The sequence below is a fragment of the Coturnix japonica genome, chromosome 1 (genome assembly GCF_054131305.1).
Source record: "Coturnix japonica strain WE chromosome 1, WE-NBRP24, whole genome shotgun sequence".
Taxonomy (NCBI): domain Eukaryota; kingdom Metazoa; phylum Chordata; class Aves; order Galliformes; family Phasianidae; genus Coturnix; species Coturnix japonica.
Window position 1 is genome coordinate 76,524,373 of NC_140663.1, and position 16,226 is coordinate 76,540,598.

The 16,226-nt window shown below is 37.9% G+C and overlaps 1 protein-coding gene across 1 annotated transcript in view; it reads left to right on the forward strand.

Moving 5' to 3' along the window:
* The window catches only part of NME7 (NME/NM23 family member 7), a 141,095-nt gene that overhangs the window by 26,370 nt on the left and 98,499 nt on the right, over nucleotides 1-16,226 (forward strand). Inside the window, exons 6-9 of the mRNA XM_085525248.1 lie at nucleotides 122-329; nucleotides 3,218-3,323; nucleotides 14,156-14,220; nucleotides 15,072-15,140. Coding sequence (XP_085381374.1) covers nucleotides 122-329; nucleotides 3,218-3,323; nucleotides 14,156-14,220; nucleotides 15,072-15,140 — 448 coding nt within the window. The remainder of the gene's footprint in view (nucleotides 1-121; nucleotides 330-3,217; nucleotides 3,324-14,155; nucleotides 14,221-15,071; nucleotides 15,141-16,226) is intronic.

The following is a 16,226-nucleotide window of genomic DNA, read 5'->3' on the forward strand; positions in this document are numbered from 1 at the left end:
AAGTTAGGTTAGGTTGTTCAAGGCTTTGCTGAGTTGAGTTTTGAGCATCTCTACTGGATTGCATATTTTCGTTGGCTTTAATTTACAGCCTGGATCACCATATGCTGTTTCCATTTTGCAGTGAGCTTCTCCAGTTTATAACAAGTGGTCCTGTTGTTGCTATGGAAATCTTACGGGATGATGCAATTTGTAAATGGAAGACATTATTGGGGCCTGCAAATTCTGCAGTTGCTCGAACTGATGAACCGGGAAGCATCAGAGCAAACTTCGGACATGATGGCCTAAAAAATGCAGCTCATGGCCCAGATTCAGTAGCCTCAGCCGCTCGAGTAAGTTTTTGACTGTGTCACTTAACTAGTTTTCTTATTAATTTAATTCGATAACACTACTAGATCAGGAATTCCTCATTTCTTTTTTTCCCGTTTGAGTTCAGAATGAATAGGTATTCTATGTTGCTCCTTTTTAGCCTGCAAAAATAGACTGTCTGGAAACAGGAATCTTGTTTATCTTTGTCATAAACGGAAGTTTTGGATACTTTGATCAGGAGAACATGCCTAGTCTTCGAAAAACTCTGCTCCCATTATGCATAACAAATATTTATGAAGGCAGACCATTTTGTATTGCTTTGTGTTCTGAAAGATAATACGGTGGGCCTGGCTTCTAGGAGTTCTCTTTGTAGTCTGTATTTTCTTAGAGTGTTAAGAAAGCCCTAGGGCTGGGTGATTAAATATTACCAGCATTTCTATAGAACAGAGGTGTTTATGTTCACTGATGGGGGTAGATCTGCTGATAAGCAATGGCTAGAATATAGTTTACCTAACAGTTGTTTGGTACTGCACTGTATTATCTTAGCTTTAGACTAGCAGGGAAAAGATAACTGTTGCCTTCTGGATCCCAGTCTTTTCCTCTTCTTACACTGGAACAGCTGCAGTAGCACAGCTTGAAAGAGACCAGTTCTGGGATAACTTATAAACTACCAGCTACTGTGTACTAGAAAATATGTGTAGCGACGATGTGCTAGCAATCAGGGTAGAGTCAGCCCCTTGCTGCAGCTGCTGTGTCCTTGCTCAGCACTGTGAGGCCTGGGCATTGCTTAAGCACCATGCTCAGGTGTCTGAGTGGTACATGGTCTACGGGGCCTCTCTGCATGACTGTAGTTTTAATAAGTTACTTTCCAGACACGGAGTACTTCTTGTGGTGGCAAGTCTAGTGGAAGTGGTACCTATCTAGAAAGAGTTTGGATAAAGTTGAATTTTTATAAAGGAGAATTTCAGTCAGAAAAGTCTTTAATTCTGGCAGTTGACCAATGTCTTTGTGCTCAAATGGGGAGGTTTCTCTTCGTTTTTGTGCTGCAGTGACTGCTGTGCCAGCTTTTTGCCTGAGAGTGTAGGAGACAGTATCTATTAACGTAAGATTCTGACTATAAATTTAATTACGTGCTTTGGTTTAAGTTGGTAGCTCTTTTTACATTTCAGCAGTTTGAAGGCTCTGCTCATCTGTGGTATTTTTATGACCAACATTATTGTATTGCTGAACTTTGGCAGATGTAGGCATCCTTGTGGTGTTACCAATACCCATCTCTGGTAAGATAACTGAAATTGTGAATTTAATAGGCCTCTACCTACTTTAATGTAGTAGGTGCAGAACTATATATTTGTATAGCTGCTGGAAACTAGTTGGTTGCAGTTAGAACAGGACATTGCAATGACAAATGAAAGTAGGCCTCTGGTGTACTTCTAAGGTTATTTCTCTTTCTGCAGGATCATTTTTAAATTTTTTTTTTATATTATGCATAAATAAAACATACTTTCTTTTTAAAACATCACTTGAATTTTGTTTAGCATTTCATTATCCTATTCCTTCAGCATTATTTAGATAGTTTTTTCTTCTGGCATTTAATGGACCAAAGAAAGTGTTAGATGCTTTAAGTACCTTGCTAACTTTTCCTGGCTACTGCTTTTAGAGTGAACATTAGTTAACAGAATGGGACAAGGTCGAAGAGGGATGCAGCATGTCCTCAGAAGAAGGGTGCAGGAAACTAACACTCATGAGCACTCAAGATGGGCATTGTTTGCTAGGTGGGAAAAAACACAGAAAACAAAAACACTTCGCCTTCCTTCCTGTTGAATGATCCCTGAGTGAGAACTGTGTAATTGTTCAAGTCAGGATTACAGGAATTGCCAGAATAAAGTGAGGAGAAGATTGAGAAATAGTTAAGTTTATTCTGTCTGAACTGAGCTAGTAAATTAAATGAGACAATGCCAGGAAATGGCCTTCAGCGCTGTTAGTGTTACACATGAAAAAAAAATTAGATGGATTTGGTAGAAGTATCTCCAGGTTATTATTATTTCCCTTAAATAGAAATTCATCAATTCTCTTACTTAATTTGACCAATAGGTCTTAAATGGAATCTGCGTTTCGAGCATTTGACTAATGTTTATTGGCAGATTGTGTAAGCTATGTGAATAAATGGTATGGAAAAAGCATGAAGCTGGCAGTGAGCAGTAAAAATAAATAAATAAAATCACTGAGGAAAGAAGCTTGGGTGTCCAGCTTACTATGGTCTAAGACCAAATAGTGATGGAAGGAGGAAAGGAAGTAATGGGAAACAAAGAGGCAAAGAGGTTCTTCTGATTCTTCTCAGAAATTAGGGTAACTGAGCCCATCTTCCATTCACTAAGGCTGAAGGGGGGAAAAAAGAAAAGAGGGGTAGGAGTCCATAAGTCATGAGAGTGGAGCCAACAATTTTAGGTGAAAGTTTTTTAATACAAAAGGGAAAAAAAAAAAAGATTGGTTTTGTATCAGGAAAAACCGGATGCTCATTGTGTTACTGCTTAAGTGGAGGAAAACATGTTGTGAGAAGAGAGAAGCTAAAAATCTGTATGTGGAAGTAGACCTGGGAAAAATACTGAGGAAATGGAATTTAGAAATCTGGGGATACTTCATCTGCCAAATGATTGTGGCTGAATGGAAATAGATTGTATTGTGAAAGCAGAAAGGGAAATTACAAGAAATATTCAAATGAAGTTTTTATGATGGGAGCAGTGTTGCCAGGGTTGGAAAGATGTGTAGAATATTGTAGGGGAGAAGTATTTGTAGCACAAAAATCAATAGTTTTCTGTAACTATGAGTACTTCAGATGTTGTTACTTAGGATGGAAGCTTATGCATGAAGCTAGATTAAAAACTAAAGTGAATTCAATTACAATTGTTTTCAGGAGCTGGAGTTCTTCTTTCCCTCCAGTGGAGGTCACGGACCAGCCAACAGCGCGAAGTTCACAAACTGTACTTGCTGCATTATTAAGCCTCATGCAGTTAATGAAGGTAAGGAATATGAATAGTGGAGGTAAAAGAAAATAATGCTTTGTTCTGTTTCATGGTCATTCTTATGCTTTTTTTTTTTGTGTGTGTGAAAATGTGAAATAGTAGGAACACAGAGTATTTAATTGTACTTGCAAGAGTATGCAAATCCTTTTCCATACACCTTTAGTATTTCTTCAATTTACTTTCATGGGTTGTGTGCTGTGTGGATAATTTTAATTTCAGAATAAACAGTAAGAGACTGGAAAAAGAAATACAAAAAATTATAAATGAGATTCGTTTAATCTCACTTAAGCTGTGATAACTGTATCCTTACTCCTATCTGTCTACAACACTCTAGTGGAGGTTAGCTTCCTCATGGCAGGGTGAAAGCAGGACACCTGGTTGTCTTACAAGGTCTTCCATTTACGCAGTAACATATTACATTAGAACTTCTTACAAAGGGACATTTTTTTCCATACATGAATCTTGTTCTGCTGATTGCTGTGGGGATGGAAAGTAGCAAACATTTGTAGGACTCCATAGTTCTTTCTGTGCTGGAGTATATCCTGCAAGTTTACTGTATGAGCATTAGAAAAGTGTAATGCCCAATTGTTACCCTGCTGAAATAACCTTGCTTTTGTAACATGTACTTAGATACAGGAGCATGTGTAAGAGCAGTAGTAAGCGCAGTAAAATATTTCAGTTCTGGCATCTCAACGATATTTCTGAGTGTGAAATAAATATTGTCAAGTGAGCATGTCTAGACTTTTCTTGGTCAGATGCAGCGCACTAGTCATGTCTCTATGGACAGCTAAGATGGAGACAGCAGAAGAAATGGCCATAGGTTTCCAGACCTTTCACACCTCAAATAGGAGACTTCAGGCAGACTTCATTGTGGTAGGATTGTTAGTGTCCTTAATTGTTCAAAATTGCAAAAAGCTGGAGTGGTTCCAGCCAACAGTTAGAAATGAGTGAAATCCATCTTCACAAAGGCTGCAGGAACTCTCTTCCCAGCGGTCCAAGAGTGTCACAGGGAGAAATATTTGGTTATCTTTGCCTCCTTCTGTAGTCCTTACTCTTGTACTCCTCTTTAGTCTGTTGCAGAGTGGCAACACCTGCTATGCTTGGTCCTTCTTCCCCATAGAGATTGTTTTGGAGTCAGGTAGAAGCATGCTGAAAGAATCTGGGTGACCCATTCATGTGAATGTGGCCCTGCTCATCTTATCTGTCTTCTAACAGCTATTAGTAACTGTGTTTGGTGATACCTGAGACCATCTGTTTGTGCCAGCAACATCTCCTGTAGCTCAATTAGAGTAGGTGCTATAGCAACTAATGAGCTTCCCTTCAGGCAAAATTGCTGGTAGGAGACTGTGTGGTATAAAAAAAATAAGCAACTTACTTTCCCTTTCTCCCCACTCCTCCCAACAAAACAGTTGTCCACTCCTGTTTTGTTTTTGTTTCCTGGCAGGGAGAATGTAAGGTAAAATATAGCATCTGGAGAGAGATAAAATCCCATGTAGCCATCAGTGCCAGGAGATGGTTTGTCTGAGGCCCAGTGAGGAAAGTTATGTGGGTCAAAGCAGGAGAGTCTCTTTATGCACTGCAGATTTGATTTGTGCTCCATAAATTTTCAGTATTGAGTATCTAAAAATAAACCTTTTTGCAGTTTCCTATGCGCTGCTGAGCCTTTGAACTTATCTAATTACCATGAATGTAATCTGCTCTTTACATGTGTACAATTACATGAAGTTTCTCTTAAACCTTTGAGCTTACTCAGAGTTTTAGTCTTTTCTGTAGGAATTTTTAACTGGATTCTGATTTGAATTTCATTTCCTTTTCTTTTTCCAGTGTGTTTTTTCTCTTTTTTCCTGCAGAGTCCATTGTGTGAGTAGTTCTTAGAAGGAAAAAATATGCAGGTTTTCAGGTCTAGTAAATGGTTTGCTTAGCCATAGGTAAGCAAAAAAAAGCTTTTCAGTTAGCTTCCCTTGCTATCAGTATTTAGTTCACGTTGGTTATTTCAAGGACAGAGTCATTCTTAGAAGCTGGCTTTGATTACTGTAGAGAGTTTACAAATTCCTGTCCAGTGCCAAAGCAGTGGAAAGTCACCATGAGTTTAATCTCTGGCCTTGCTGACCTGCTCCTGACCAGTGCACAGAAACACCAGTTGCTAAGCAGCCCAGTACACAGCGCAGGGCTCTGCCTGTGAACTCTGAAGAGGGTTTGCAAGAGCATTCCAGTTCCTCTTTGTTGAAAAAAAAAACAATCTGCTGCATTGAGCTGCCTACTTGATCTGACCAGAAGTATGTCTGAGGGTCACAACCTGACTCGGCCCCTCTGGAGTCTGCCGTACTTTTCAGTGTCTTCTGGCTATGTCCTTCTCTTGTCTTGGGGATGGTTTTTCAGCCAAGAAGGATGGTAACTAGTGAGCGTGGATCTTCAGTTTGTTAATTAGGATTTTAGGACCTAATTAGTTAACAACTGAAGAGCATTAGTGTTGCTGTTTCCCACTTCATGTGTTAGGAGCATCTGATGATTCAGGTATACAAGGCCACAGCTCTAATCATTTAGACATTCTTTTTGTAACTCCTGTCACGTTATTAGCTCTAGAGGTATTACCAGTAGTGCTCAGAAGACAAAATTTTAAATACACTAACATATACGAACTTCAGTTTAATGCACCGAGGACAGCTATGACTCAACTATTTTGTCAGCAGAAACAGTGCTTTGTAGATCACTGGGTGGAATTAACTTTAATTTATTATGTGTAATAGTTTAGTCACGTTTGCTGTAGGAATTAGAATTTGGTATTTCATGACTTTCTGGGTATAAACCTTCTTTAATATGACTTTTACTTTATTTCCTTGTAAAATAAGCAAGGGGGAAAAAAAATGAAAATAGCAGTGATCAGGTTGTAAAGGCTGGGTTCAGAAGTGCTTTATTTCGTGTTTTCACATATGTAGCTTACAATGCAGAGCTGAAGAGTTGAAATCCTGCCCTCTGTTTCTGCACTCCCAAGTAGAGACATGAGTTCTGAAGTCAGAGTTTTCCTGCAAATAGGTTTGAGGCTAAAACTGTGACATGAACTTGAAAAGCAAAGCTATAATTGGAACTCTGCTGGATCTGAGACAAACTGAAAAGCTTGCCTAAAGATACAGAAACCTTTGTGGCCTCAAGGACTTCTAGGTGTGTGACTGTCTATGTAGACAGGTTTATTCTTCTGGCATGTGTTAAGCTAGATATGTTGTTCTAACATTAATGCTAAACTCTTATGCCTTTTTTTGTAATTAAATGAAAAAAATTTCAGTAATTACAGTGCTGTCTTCCACATTATTGCTTAACTGAGATGTCTCATAGAAAATAAAATGAGCTGGACTACTTTATTTTTTCTCAAATGGAAAAGATATTCAGTACAAATACAACTTTATTCTGAATGGATGGTAAATCTTCAAGAGCTATCACCAGCTCTCTTAACTTAGTACTTACTGGACTGCTTTAGCAAATCACAGAGTTCTATATTGGTTGGTAAAATGCTACATGGCAGCTCAGTGTAAGTGTCTTATTTCCTTCTTTATACAATGCCTTAAAAAAACTGTAATTGAGAGTAGTTCTTTGCTCCAAAGACAAGTTTAAGTTTGTTGAAAAGAATAGCAAAGACAGCAGTTAAGTATAAAGCGGGTGAAGAAATAGGGTGTGCTCATGTAGGATCTCAAATGAAGTTACTTTACAAGACAGAGTGGAGAGAGAACTAAAATCCAGCATTGCTGTAGATTATATGTCTGACTGCAAACAGGGGAGCCATTCCTGGCATGCAACAGAGTTATTGTCCTTTGAATGGGAAAAGGTATCACTGTGTAAATGTCCAGTTTGCTTCTGTAGTGTGATAAGTGCAACTGCATGTATGTGGTTAGGAAAGTAAACAAACTGGGAAAGTAGGTGAGGATATAATAGGAGAGGTGCAAATCTGTCATCATTTGCAGGTCACGGCATCTATCTCGTGTTTTAGGAAGATAATCTGTATACATTATGTGAGGCTTTGAAAAACTGTAAACAAGCTCTGGAAATCACTTATTCTCACCCTGGGTTTTAAACAGATAATGTCTGAGTAACTCATTTCAAGGAGACTTCAGGTATAGAACAAGCAAGCTTTTCAGAAAGCCGTTTTCTTATACTTGTGTAAGAAATAGGAATGCATTTTTCTTTTAAGTAATCTGAAAGCATATTTTCTTTCTTTAAGTTTTCTTTAAGTATGCATTATAGAAAGGTGAAACGTAGATGCTATGAACCACACCTCACTGTAGGCAGGACTTGTATCTCTGTTTTTGTGTGTCGTTGTCTGCAAGGTCGAGTGCAGAAAGGCATCAGTGATAAGCAGAATGGATACAAATCTTTGCAGAAGCTTGAGAGATGCACAGTGAATCATTTGAGTGTGACTTCTGGATAGTCTCACATGCAACATGTCAATCTTAATGCTGCAGTCAAATGAAAACTACCCAGTAAAGCACCATGGTTTCAGATGCAGGTGTCTTTTTGCAGAAGGATTTACACTGAAAGAAGAAGCATTTATGTAAAACTTAAAGCATTAAGATATTTCTTGGATCTGTTATAGTTAGGGTGTTGAACTGTTCAGAAGTATCGGTCTAGCGGTAATTTTCTTTATAGAGAAATGAAAAATCAGTTAAAACAACCTACTTTCCCACTTTAGAATTGAGAAAACATTTTAGCCTCCATTAAAGCATCAGTCCATCTACTTTTTTTTTTTTTAAACATTCTCTGCTGTAATTGTAATGATAAAAATTCTGTTCTTGGGATGCTTGTCTTTTGAAACTCAGCCTATGTTGTTTTGGATTTCAGTGGCTAGTTGGGAAATGTCATTTTTCCAAGTATGAAAAATATATTTTGCATTTGGATTAATTAGAGGGGAAGGTAGAAAGGATTTCCACATTCAATCTGACACTTTTAGACAGAAGGGAAGAGAAGGAGCTGTACTTCACAGGGGAAAAATAGAAGATCAAATGGCACCACAAAGCTCATATCCCATACTAAGATATTTTATATTTCCACGCATACTTCCATAGCTTTTTCAGTAGTGTTCACTTGAACATCCTCCCTGTGTACAGAAGATGGACTTAACATTTTGTAAGAAAGACATTAAGAAGGAGTGTTTATTACTGCATTTGGGAATTTTCTTTTGTAATGTGTTAAAGAAAAGTTAATGCTGTAGTTAGATTTAATAGTTTCTAAGAGTAGTCCAGGGAATTTCCGGCTAATTACGTTGCTTTAATACGAAGAAAAGTGATGAGTCAAGAGTCTATAAATTAATTTAAACCACTTAGATAATGATGATACGATGGAAACTTACCAGCATGTCTTCTATAAAGGATAACATGCTTAACTGGTCTTTGAGTTCTCTAAGTACACTTTATGTAAAGGAAGATAAATCAGATCCAGATAGTTTACTTCGCTTGAGCACTGGGGCTTTCATTAGGGACCTTGGAGTTAGGAAACTAAAGTTTTCCTTTAGTGAAATAAATTGTATGTTCAGATCTGTGCAGAATAAGTGTCTGATTAGCTTTAAAACTTTTTTTCCCCTAACACTGAACTGGAGACATGAGCATGTCAAATTCGACGGGCTTTACAAGTGAGGACAGAGCATGTTTGGTACCATCCACCTACAGTAGTTTTGGAGGATGTGATCACAAGTCAAAACATTCCTGATGAAATGCAGAAATGAAACAATGTGAAGATGAAAATGTGAACAACTTCATAGCACTACAATGGAGGAAGGAGGATAAAAGTACAAGTGTAAAATAGAGGAAGCACATGTGTAAAACAGGAACAGGCTGGGTGTTAGTGAAAAGCCTGTAGAGAAGTGGTCAGAACAGTGATGTATCATATGCATAATCAGCATTGCTAATGCTGGACACAGTTTAGTTCTACTCGGTGATGGTAAGGCTGCAACCTGTGTACCACCTCCAGTTTGTAGGCACTTTGTTTTGCTAGTAACATCAACAGGCAGCAAAAACAATATGAGTTAAAACACAGTGCAGAGGTATGAGATGGTCTTTTGCCAAGGCAGAAATAAATGATAGAGCTTACAGTACATTTACTAATGATCTTGGGCAAACTTTCCACAGGAAGTAAAATACAATATTAGCAGATTCTGGAACAGATTATAGAGAATCTCTTAAGGGTTTTCACTTCTAGTGTTGAGTTTATTGATACTGCGATAGTAGATTAGTTTTGCAATTTATAATTATGTGCTAATGCAAACTGCAAGGAGTAATTTTAACCACTTCTTTGTAATATCCATTCATGTACAATCTCATGCACAATGTTCAGGGAGGAATAACAAAGATATATATATATTAATAAGCACATGAATGGTTTGAATGATCGTGTTAGATCCTGCCATATAAATCAGTGGTACAGTCTCAATTCAAACAGGTTTAGTATTGTTTATGCTCAGGAAAGAGGTAAATGAAAGTCATGATAACTGTGGAAACGTTCTCCTACCCAGGGTACTTGGGTTTCTCCCCTCGCTTCCCCTCGCAATGTGAGTCACTCATAACATCTTCTTTCCCTCTGTAGCCCACTTTTTGCTGCTCCAGAATAAAGCAAATAAAAAACATTTGGAAATCCTTTTTCATACAGTTTGCAGTGAGGCTGGAAGATCAGTAGCTGCAGGTTATCACTGTGACTGTGGTTTTGGGTGTCTAGAAATTGTGTGTCTGTGTTGCTTAATAAGAATTCTCAGGGTTGCATTATTTTTCAGTAGAAAAGGAAAAGAGAAGGGACCAATGAGCTTTGTTCTTCAGAGGATGGTTGACTGACAGCTGAAATACATTTCAAGAAGGCCCAGTTTTGAGTCCCCCCCCACCCCACCCCTTTTTTCTCTTTTGAAATGGGGGGGGCAGGGGGGGAGAAGGATTTGTTTGGAGCCAAGCCTGATGATCTTCTAGGGCAGAACCTTAAACCTTGGCAGCAAAGAATAAGATAACCTTTTTCTTTTCATTATATTGTGAAGCAGAAATGCATTTCAAAATGTCAAAAAACAGACACAAAATGGAGTGGCTACTCGGTGCTAATTTAAGTGTATTGTTCTGGTTGCCTCTGGAAATACATTATTGGATTAGTTAGATCATTGATATCACTGCTGATGGCAGTTTATGTATTCCTGTGAAAAATCTTCTGTTGTTCCTGAGGAATTATTTTTAATTATTGGAAGGCTAATAAGTAAATGAAGTATAGAGACCGAGATGCCTGGCTTGCTTTGAAGGCAGACTGTCTTCCTTAATAAGCTTTTAACAGTGGAGTGGCTACAATGGGAAATGGGCCAAGAACAAAGGGAAGAGAATGTAACGTCCCTAGTCACAGGGCTGGTGGTTGGTAGTGCCTGGGTCTGGCAGATCCCAGGAACACAGCTGCTACATCTCATTAATTAAAGTGCTTTTAAGGTTAAAAGTGACTTTTGTGAACTGCTTTATCTTTTTTTTTCTTTTTTTTTCATTCCAATCCACAGTTCTGTAGTATTTTTCAGTCTGTCTTCCCTGCTATTATCTGCTCCACTAAAGAGTACAATTTGCAAATGTTGTGTTGCAGAGAAACTGTTGAATAAAGTCTCACTGAGATCTCATCATTTCATCTGATCAAACTCTGTTGGAAGATCATTTGTCCAGTGTAATTTGCAAAGGAACAATGCTTTCTAGGAGACTTAGTGCTCTATGTCTCTCTTTCCGTCATTTGTTAGGATTAGTATTAAAATTCTTAGTTGTGTTTAGTAATACTTACGTTTCTTTTGTGTTTCATGACTAAAAATTCATCATAATTAGTGCCTAATCTGCAGCTTTGATTTGGGTTCTTACTGTAATCGCATTTTAAACATGCACGGGCCCTGTTTGAAGGATCCTTAAAAAGTTGAAGAAGTTGATTTTCCATGACAGATCTGGATTTTAAAGTTGAAAACAATTTGTGGAAAGCTGCTGAAATGACACTTTGTCTAATTAGTTCTTCTTTCCATTGGCCTTATCTGCCCACAGAGGAGAGCATACGTCCCAATTCAGTCATGTAATTGGCTGAAAGCCTGAAACATCTCAGGCTGAGCCTTGAGCTTGTGCTTTTCATTTGCTTCAGGATTGCCTCTCATTTTTTGTTCCTGTTTTGTTCTGGGTAAAACATAAAAAAGAGGGCATCTCTGGGAGAAGTGATGCATTTGTTACCTAAACCAGGGTAGTGGAGGCCAAGTCACTGGACTTGCAGACCTGTGCTGCTACTCACAGCTCATGTATCCTCCCATGCCTTGATTCCTGCCTTTGGGAATTGGAGCTAGCATCTTGTTTTGTGAACATAAATGAGATCTCATGACTCTCACTCAAGGAACTTTGATATATATCAAATATATATATAACAGAATCATAGAATGGCCTGGGTTGAAAAGGACCACAATGATCGTCTGGTTTCAACCCTCTGCTACGTTCAGGGTTGCCAACCACCAGACCAGGCTGCCCAGAGCCACATCCAGCCTGGCCTTGAATGCCTCCAGGGATGGGGCATCCACAGCCTCCTTGGGCAACCTGTTCTAGTGCGTCACCACCTTCTGTGTGAAAAACTTCCTCCAAATATTGAACCTAAACCTCCCCTGTCTTAGTTTAAAGGTGTTCACCCTTGTAAATATGTATGTGTGTGTGTGTATATATCTCATGTATCTATGATGTAAACTGTTCCCCCTTGCTGTAGAGTGGAGAAGAGAGAGAGATCTGTCTTTGTGCAGTGGTGACAGTAATTCTTGTGATTAAGCCTTTTCAGTGCTGCAGTCCCAAGCAGTTATGGTGTCTGTGTCTTGGAGTGAGAGTGAAGTCAGAAATAAACATACAGGATATCTTGATATGTTTATCACAGTCAAATATTAAACCAATCTTATATTATATTAGTATTTTGTGAATAATATTTTCATTTTGACTTTGCCCGTCTTGTCCCTGCAGAGAAGAGAAATGTTAACACTTCAGTAAAGAAGCAGCCCAGAAAGCAGAGTACTGAAGTTTAAAAGAGGAATTTTGCTTACAGTGTGTAAAATTCCTGAGGACAAAAGGTCTATAAAAAGCAGATCTCCTCAGAACCTTATACTTGATAAATGTTATAATTAGAGTTCTTGCCAGCTGTGAGGGTGTGTGTAAGTGGGCTGTTCTTTACTGATACAGTGTACAATGGAGAAGGGCAGCTGTTGGGCCAAGCAGCTTTCTCGTATCAGCCTAACCTTGGTTGCCCTTTGCCTGGCTCTTCAGTCTTTGATTTCTTGTAAAGCAGTGGCTGTTAACTGGTATATTGTATCTGAGGACTGAGAATGAGGAAATCTTCATGCTCTGCTGCCAGTTACTTATTTAAATCTTTTATTTCCTGGAGGTTTCCCAGCCTGACCATTCATCTCTGAAGTCACAGTTATAGGTTTGTTGCTTCCCTACGACCTTTGTGTAGACACCTGTAGAGTAGACAAAAAGAAACTGTAGGTCTTTTAATCCTTTTTTTTTTTATATAGTCTTGTATTTCTTGTGTTAGACTCTGAGAGTCTCTTCATTTTGCAATTTTTTTAAAAACTTCCTTTGAAAAATAGCTTTACATGAGAGTTAGAAGGAAACTTTATCAGTGCAAGTGAGCCATGATGTAATGGTGCATTTTGACAATAGAAGTTGCACTCACCTCCACTTGTTCTGAAAGCCCCAAGAGCTGCATGCACTGAATACGCATTCAGATCTCAGGCTTTTTCTTTAGCAGTATAGTGATTATTTTTGAAATATTAGCAGGGTATTAGCAGACCGTGTACGAGTCAAGTCTAGCATGTGCTGGAACTTAGATGTCAGCTTTAGTTTATTTTCATTTACTGAATTTATATGGTGTTACAAAAAAAAAAAAAACAAACAACCTTTCAGTTTAAGGACTAGTTAAATAAAGGATTCAGTGATTAAGAGTCAAATCTTGCTGTTGTAATTTATTACAGAATATTCTTCTATGTCTCATTCTGCTCTGAATCAATATCCAGAAATTTGTATTTGCTCACAGTTTGTACTAGAGGGCAGACAGTTTTGTTCTACAAAAACATGGATGCTCTGCAATTCTCAAATAATAGAGTACTGTGCTTGGCTGCCTCGGTCTTTCAAATGGCACAGTCTTATAAGTGCAGGCAATCTAAAATGCTCATTCAGTGGAAAATCAGTGGTTCTTGTTCTCCTACATTAATATTTTGTTTTTTTCAATGTCGTTCAGTCTTTGAGCATACTTTGATAGAATAAAATAACATGATCAGCAGAAACCTATTTGTGAGTTAGAACATCAGAAGCAGTGGGCTATTTTTCTCTAACATGCTTTGCACATAGTGACATGAACTTCTGTGCTGATATTTATTATCATCCTGCATTGTTTCAGTGTTGGTCTCATCTCTGGTGAACACTGTAAAGGCTGCAATATAGGTAACCTATGTCCTGAATTGATTACTGTTTAAATTATAAATATTGGCATTGGAACTTCATTACAAATATAAATCTTGATGTTGAAGTTACTGGCTGTTCTGCAGTTGATTTTAGGAAAGCAAAGACTTCACCAGTGACCTTTTTGGATAGAACATAATTAATCATTTTTCAGCAGCTGAATGGAACTTAGTTGTTCAAAATTGTCACTGCATCATTTTAGGTAAAGAATAAACATATTATAAGTTCATAAATATAAACGTAGAGTATTTAGACAGGGAGTTCTGCCCCCTGCTTCTTTCACAGCATTACACAGACATTGGATTTTAAGTGTTAAGGCAGCGCAATACTTTTCAACTGTAAATTCTGTTGTGTACTGTACTTTGTATGTTTTCTCAGGACTAGCTGGAAAGATTATAAAAGCCATCGTCAATGAAGGATTTCAGATCTCAGCTTTACAGATGGTAGGTTTTCATTTTTCTTTATCTCTTTGACACACAGAGGCTGGAGATGTGCTTTATGTGCTTCACAGCAATGCAGAGGTGTCTTCCTGCAATACAGCCCCCTTGTGCAGACTGTGTAGTTACGTTTTGGGATCAGCACTGCCTTTGTTATATTTGTATTTTATTGTTTGATTGACCAGATAATCTGTTTTCCCTTGCTGTTTACCGTGAGCCAAGAGACTTTATCTCTCTGTGTCTCAGTTTCACATGGCTGTAAAGGGAATAATGATATTGATGCCTTCTGCAACAACTGAAGATATCTTCTGAAAACTGTACTAGTTAGGATTAGGAAAAAGATTAACATCCTTCAAGTCTTTAAATTTATAGTTAGTGTGAATTTATGGGAGAGTTTTTGAAGATATTTCAAGGATTGGCATCCTCATCACCAGCAGAATTGAAAGGAAATTGGCACAGAGATGATTCCTGAAAGTAGCCCTTTAGGAACTGCCTTTTGTGCTTTCTGAAAGTAATAAGATCTGAAATCTCCTTGCGACTCAGATACCCTCTAGAAATGAAGAACAGTTCCTTCACTTTCCTATGCAACAAACAGATCCTCTTGTATATCATAGTGGTATTAGCCAACATTACAAATGAAGTACATTGTCTACTGCTGTGTAAGGTAGAAGAAGATGCTCTGTGCTCTTTTGCATGTGGCACCATTGGCTCAAAGTATGATAAAAATGTTACAGTTGTAAACCAATTCCTTTTACTGTGTGAAACTTAAATTGCATTCTGAATTCTTGCTGGTTAAGAAGGGGCATCTATTTTTTTTTCCATTAAATGCAAATGACTAACATTTTTTATTTTCTTAGTTCAATATGGAGCGTGCAAATGCAGAAGAATTTTATGAGATTTACAAAGGTGTTGTTGCTGAATACATGGTAAGCATAAATTTGAAGTTTCTATTTGTAAATAAAACATGATTAAACAAGGAAGCGGTTACATCTTTACATTGTAAGTATATGCATCTTTACAGAAAGGGTAGCTAAACACTGGAATAGGCTCCCCAGGGAGGTGGTTGAGTTCACTGGGTTTATAGATTCCTCTTAAAATAGTTTATGGACACGGTCTGTACATTGTCAGATTAAGGAATACTTCAAAATTTCCTCTACTAACATTCTTTGTGTCAGGAACCCATATAAGACTGGACAGACAGACCTGGAGGTGAGTTGCAGAACTCAAACATGGTAGTGCTTGACTGGTGTTTCAAGACCCAGAGAATTCTCTGGTATTACAAAAACACAAATTGAAGCAAATTGGATATTCTCTATCATTTTCTGCTGTTTGGTATATACGCTGACCCTCAGATCAGTGGTGAAGGTTATATACTGTGATTGAAAAGTTGCTCAGAAAGGAAGGTGACATTTAAACTGGATAAGGAAATAGAGAAATCTGTTTCAGATGGGGTTTCAAGTGAGAATCTGGGGCTCTGTCCTGAAAGCCATATGTGCTTGACGCACTCAGTTGAAATTAATGGGATATCTTCATGTACTCAGCTTGTGAAACAGGATAATGTGGGAAAGCTGATCGTGGTGTTAAAGACATCCAGAAAAGACGCATATGGGAACAGCAGTAGATATTGTCAGTGCAGGCCAAGTGGGAAGAAATACATTTTGAAATAAGGAATTGAATAAAGAACATGACCTCTTATATCTGTGACTCAGAACAGTCTGTTTTGATCTGAATTTTATTTATCGTTTTAAAATAACTCAGTGCAGAAGCGGAAGATACTTAAGGATGATAAGTCTTCTTCAGAAAACTTACTCCCATTTTTTCTATTTAAGCCTTTATAGTCAGGTAAAGGATTGACACATTGTACACAGAACATGTATCTGTGAAATAAGAATGCTGAACAGTTGCTGAATTGAAAGAAGAAAAAAAAGGTTTGATATCTCCTCTAAACAATAGGTCCTACATAACATTTTGTATACTGATGATTAGTTTTTGTGCTGTTTTATTTTGTGTTT